Source organism: Prunus avium, chromosome 4, assembly GCF_965620075.1.
Source record: "Prunus avium chromosome 4, drPruAviu1.hap1.1, whole genome shotgun sequence".
NCBI lineage: Eukaryota > Viridiplantae > Streptophyta > Magnoliopsida > Rosales > Rosaceae > Prunus > Prunus avium.
The window spans coordinates 20679230-20685557 of NC_142287.1; the positions used below are offsets into that span (position 1 = coordinate 20679230).

Here is a 6328-nt window from a genome sequence, read left to right on the forward strand (position 1 = left end):
TAATCAATAAGGTTGATGATGAGGAAATTTCTTTACGAACGTGGGGATATTTTTTATTTTTATTTTTAGTTAATCCAATGCCATACATAATTATTGTTTTACCCTCATCTCATTAGTTTTAGTTATTTTCTTTTAAAATTTTAATGTGAGTAGGGGTATAATTGGAAGTTTATTAAAATTGGTTGACAATCTATAAAAATATTAGTATAGATGGTATGGATTTAGCTTTGAATCTTGATTAGATTGGACGGTCCAAAGCCGTTTCTAATTGTAACCGGTTCCAAATAAGCGAACCGGTTTTATATATCCAAACCGGAGCATCTAAAAGGACCAAATCCAAAGACGAAAAAGCCCTCGTTCTTATTGTCTCTCTCTAAATTTCGCTCTGCTCTCGACCACCCCCATTGAATTTGAACCCATTCCCCTATTTCCTTCTCTCTCTCTCCTCTTTCTCTCTCTCTGACTCGCTCACAAAATCACAAACTCACCATATTATCAATTTTAATCACTTACACAAAACCCACTCTCCCCTCCCTCAAATTTACCCGCCAAAAAGCTTTATTCTCCCACACAAAGTTTTCATCTTTTCAAATCCCCAAACCCCAACGGCTAAACCTCTCCATCACTCCCTTTCTCTCTCTCTAGGGTTTCTCTCTCGCGCCCTCTCTCTGTCTCCTCTACCCCCAAAACGGCGTCGTTCATAGGCTTCGCTCGCTCGCCCCTTCAATCATGGATCCGACCTTGAACGCCGGAGCTACCGAGCCGCCAGCGGTTTCAGTCGCGGAAAAGAGGCCGATTCAGAATGGAGCTGAAGGAGAATTGGGGACCCAATTCAACAAGAAGCCCAGATTGGGACCCAATTCGGAGAAGGACCTCAGGAGAGTGGCGGAGATTGTGTTGGCCTTGTCGACAATGGCCAAGATTCGAGGAGGGAAGAAGCCCACGGAGCCCGAGATTGGACTTATGGGGGAAGCTAGGTCGAAGCTGGTGGAGTTATGTGAAGGCTTGGCGCCTAAGGATATTGTGGCTAGGGATGCAATTGGAGCTGTCATTGAGGATTTGGGGCTTAATGGCAAGCTTAAGGAACAGAGATTAGGGTTTCGGGGTACCAAGTTGACCATCGCTGAGAAGTTTTCGCTGACAAAGAAGAAGGTAAAGAGTCATTTTTTTTTATTGGATATGGTTCTTGGAGATTGTTGGGTAGGGTTTAGTTTGTTTCCTGGCTAGGTGTTGTTCTGTTAGCTTTTAATTGGTATGCCTCCTTGTGTGATTGATGGGAAAGTGTTGGACAAATGAAGAAAGAAAGAAACTTTTGACTTTGAATTTCAAATGTAGGTAATGGGATGATAGTAATATAACTCATATACTTGGGTGTTTTAATGTGGTATGCAAATAAGGATATTTGTCTGGTTTAGGAGAAATTATGGGAGAAGTTATTTTTGGTTACCGTTTCTTAATTGCACATTACTTTTAGTTTACTTATCAAAACTGGGTATATAGGAATTAGTCTAATTCTTGACTTCTTCTGTGGATTTCACATTAAAACCCGTAATTCAATACCCGAAAACCACAAATTAGATTGACTAAGGAAGTAGCTATTCCTAACTTCTCCGATTCATGACTTCCCCCATTCCTAGGATTGGGACTAACAAAGCAACTGTTCAGCTTAGTTGTTTTGAAGATGTTGGGCTTGTTGGTTACTTTAACAAGCGACATACATGCAGTAAACTGCGTAGTTATACTCTTCGGTAATTGTAAAATCTTTCACTTTTATTCAAATCACTATGAGGATGTGCGTGGTTATGCTAGTGTATAAATTAGTGACTCGTTGGGAAGTTAAAGTCTTGTGACCAAGAAGTTGTCTTTGAAATTGTATGGCTAATGCTATTTTACTTCAATTCTGAACTATCAAATTAGGATTTTTTGGACTGTAAACTGATGTTTTCTGAACTTGAAATTCTTTTTCTAGATGGAAGAGTCCAAAAAATACTCTGCACAACCTGCTACATATCCATCTCCCCCATTAAAAACAAACTTCAATGCAGCAGCTGAAACCCATGGGATGTCACATACTGTTCGTATGATTCCAACAGACAAACCAAGTCATGCACCGATCTCCGGAGGTTTCCCAGTGTCTTCTTCTGTGGTTCATGTATCTACAGTAACTCCTACATCTGCACAGTATCAGTTGCCCACCAATGAAGTTAGAGCATCCATGGTTTCTAGTGGTTTGCCTAGCAGTCATCTAGGAAGGGATTCTTCTTCCCCTGCCTTGCCTAGAGTTGAAAGAGCACAGTTCAGATCAGATGGAGGACCAAATGGGCCTTCTTATGCGTTTCAAGTACAAGGTAACTGATGTTCTTCGACTTTACTTTTATAGGAAGGTGTCTTTCTTTGGCATATGCTTACTTTATTATTATTGTTTCTATCTCCTCTCTGTATATCTAAGTATTTAGACTATACTTTGTGCACGTGCAGCAAATTCTTCTGCAAATCATCCACCAGTGAATGCTCCAACTTGGTCAGTGCAAACTCAATCAGCTAAAAGTGGAACGGAATACAAGGTGCCAAATCATACTTCTGTCAAAGCTGAAGGAAATGCTGGTATGAATATGCCACAGATGACTCCTGTAGCAGCACGAGATCAGAATATTAGGCCATTTGTCTCTCAAACAGCTTCTGGAAATTTACCTGGTGTACAGCAGCCTTTGCAACAGATGCACTTTGTTCAAGCTCCTTCACTTCCTAATAATCACAATGAGATTGCGAAAATTATTCAGAAATTATTACAACCACAGCCTCCTGAGCATCCTACATGGATTCCTCCATCAAGGGATTACATGAGTAAGGCTTTGACTTGCCAAAGTTGCCAGATTACCATCACTGAGGTAGAAGGTGTTCTTATTTGTGATGCATGCGAGAGAGGATATCACATAATGTGTGCACAGTCAGCTAATCAGAGAGGAATTCCTAGAGGTGAGTGGCACTGCATGAGGTGCTTGTCGCTAAGCAATGGAAAACCTTTGCCTCCTAAATATGGACGTGTGATGAGAAGTAACATACAAGTAAAAATCCCTTCCAACACAGCTGGAATTCAAATGTCCTCAGAGAATAAACTGGGTGCCTTGGATACCAAGGTCAATCAGCAGAAGATAACTGCAAACGGGAGCTCTGCTTTCCAAAATCCTGCTCATATTGGTAGTGGAGGCAGCAACCATGTTGAGTCAGCATTGGATCTGAAGATTTCAAATGCAAAAGAGTCCGAACAAAATAATTTCCCATCGAGCAATAAAAATATGGATGAGAGACCTTTTTCTGGAAGTTTCTCATCAAGTGAACGGTTATCTCAACCAAAAGATACTTCTGAATCATCTAGATCTGATGAGAGACCTTCTGAATCAAAAGCAGAGCCTCCTGATGATTCATCTAACAAAGATACTGATAAGTCTGATCATTCCCAACCCTCTTCCAACGAACAAGTTGTGGACGGTGCAGTGCTGCCAAACTGTTCGAAGATTTCAAATGCAAAAGAGTGTCAACCAAATAATTTCCCATCGAGCAATAAAAATATGGATGAGAGACCTTTTTCTGGAAGTTGCTCGTCAAGTGAACGGTTATCTCAACCAAAAGATACTTCTGAATCATCCAGATCTGATGAGAGACCTTCTGAATCAAAAGCAGAGCCTCCTGCTGATTCATCTAACAAAGATACTGATAAGTCTGACAATTCCCAACCCTCTTCCAACCCACAAGTTGTGGATGGAGCAGCGCTGCCAAACTGTGCGGAAGTTCCATCAAAGAAATGCGATGACCATAATCATGCTTTGAAAGACCCAGATATTTCTCACTCAGGAGGAAATCCTGATTATTCTTTAAGATACGACATCAAACGGGATGACCAAGGAGGTGCACAAGCAAATACTTGTGAAAGTTCTGTAGCTAGTGGTAGGGCTTTAGACCATTCTGGATTGTCTACAGATGGCTTGAAAGCTGTTCAATGGATTGGCGATGCAGTTCAAGTTAACGATGAAAAATTATTTTATTGTACTTGTTGCATTGATGGGGTAATGTATAAGCTGCAAGATCATGCTCTTTTCCAGTCTAGTCTTGGAAAATTGATACCCTCGAAGCTTCAAGTAAGCAAATTATGATGCATTTCTTGATACTTGTTGCATTTGAAGAATTGTATAATGTGATTTCTGAAATTAGTCTTGTATTAGAAACTGCCTGTTATTTTTGTCACTGAGTCTTGAGGAATCACTTATTGTTTGTTGTAGAAGCAAATTAATCTGTTTATGGTTATAATGAACTCTTTTTCCTTTTCTTTTACTTTTTTTTTTAAGAAGGGTTATAATGAACTCTTGGATTTCTTTGCAGTCCATGTGGGAGGATAGAAAAACTGGGTCAAAGTGGGTTATTGTCAACAGGTGCTACTTTCCTGGTGACTTGCCAGAGATTGTTGGTCGCCCATCTACACCTGAAAGCAATGAGGTAAACTTCTTTGTTTTGCATACGAATTATTTTGTGTTTCCCTCTTTTGTAAGATGGTCAAATTAACATTTGAATTCAGTGGTTGGCATATTGGTTGACTAGTAAAATTGGCCTCCTGATTTTGTCATGTGGGTAAAGAAGTGCGCATGTTTGCAAGCACACATGCACGTAGTATATATCTTTCTAATGGTTGTATACACCATGTGGCGTCATTCAATTTAACACTTTGTTTATCTAATGGTTCCTCTCTTCCATTTTGTATTGACATGTAGAGTACAAGATCAATAATATCCATATGGAAGTTCATGTTTATGCATTGTTTCTGTGTTATAGGTCTATGAATCTAATCATGATAGCACGGTAATGGCGGGCTTGATTCAAGGTCCATGTGAAGTTCTTACTCCTACTAAGTTCAGCGAAGAAAGTGAAAAACGGAGCCACTTAGGACCTGAGGCAAATAATGAATTACAACCAATATTCCTGTGCAAGTATGACTCCTTAATTCTTACATGTCGTACAAATAAATAATTGTTTTGTGCATGTCTTCTAAAGGAAGAATGTGAAGATTATTTTGTCTAAACGTGTGGATCATAAAATATGCCTTGACTTTTGTGTAATGCCACAGATGCCTAGATTATCCTCTCTCTCTCTCTCTCTCTCACAGACACACACGCACACACACATGCAGTCACAATGTATGTGTGCACGTGCACTCACTTGTAGGTCACTGCTTGTGTGGTGCGTCCCTTTGTTATCCCAGTATGTGGAACGATGATACTAATTGTTCATTCTGCTAATTATTTCTTCCCATCATATTCACCTTCTTCTTTGATGAATAAAATTTTCTTTTCTTTTTGGCAGATGGATTTATGATGAGTTTAAAGGATTATTGCAGCCTGTGTCCCATTAATCGACTTATGCGCATGTTTTCTTTTGGTGATTTGATATTCTCTTTGGTTATGGAACTCGATCATGGTCTCTTTGATCAGGTATCTGAAAACTGCTGCGATGCACTACACCATTGTATATTCCAGCTTTGTTCATTTTGTTGATCATTATCTGGTCACCAGTGGATGTAATATTGAATAAGTTATGCCGTTCAATAAATCCACTTGATAGTATCGATAGTTTTTTTATTCGTCCCTGCTGTTATTGTTGGGTTCTTAGACTTTTGAACTTGTGATGCTTAGGACCTTACATATGTGGCATTTTTTTAGAATATCTGTAACTGGGGAAACAACTCATTTTCTGTTTTAATTGATTCTAAATTTGTCATCCTTTGCTTTGGTTGAATGATTTTTATTGAGTTATTGTGTCAATACAGGTAGCCTTTTGCAAATGGGGCATCCTTAGCTCATCTGCATAGAAGGGAGTTTCAACATTCGATGTCTTGTATAATCTGTAGCTGTAAGCTGTAGCCTAGGTGTTCTATTGTTTGTATCTTCAAAATAGCAATCCAAGTTATAATCTTGCGAGCCCCTTTTTTTGGGTGCTTCATTCCTGTTATTACATTATCGTACTAGTTAATTTTACCAATTCAAATTGAATTTATTCTCCTCAGTTGTCTAAATATTTATTTATTTCATCATTATCTGGGTTCTGTAGGCAAATCTCTGTAATGTGTTGTCCTTTTCTTTTATACATCGATGATCGATTTGTTTACTCTGAAATTGAAGTCTCAGGTGAGGTGGTCCTGGGAATGATGCATGGACTTTTCTTAGGAGGACGTCCTTAACATAGAAAAATTCACATCATTATAAAAGTCCTACCATCCTAAGGCCAGGACATACCAAGGCCTCTTTGAGGACTTACAAATTGGGTATTAGCTCATTTTTTT

The 6328-nt window shown here is 39.1% G+C and overlaps 1 protein-coding gene across 1 annotated transcript; it reads left to right on the plus strand.

The window, feature by feature from the left end:
- Window positions 1-384: 384 nt before the first annotated feature.
- Window positions 385-6051, plus strand: LOC110766648 (RING/FYVE/PHD zinc finger superfamily protein). The gene is made up of 7 exons (XM_021970018.2): window positions 385-1152; window positions 1970-2348; window positions 2479-4136; window positions 4378-4491; window positions 4825-4979; window positions 5353-5480; window positions 5816-6051. Exons 1-6 carry the CDS (start codon window positions 730-732, stop codon window positions 5399-5401), a joined length of 2778 nt encoding a protein of 925 aa, XP_021825710.1. The 5' UTR covers window positions 385-729; the 3' UTR covers window positions 5402-5480; window positions 5816-6051.
- The last annotated feature ends 277 nt before the right edge of the window (window positions 6052-6328 follow it).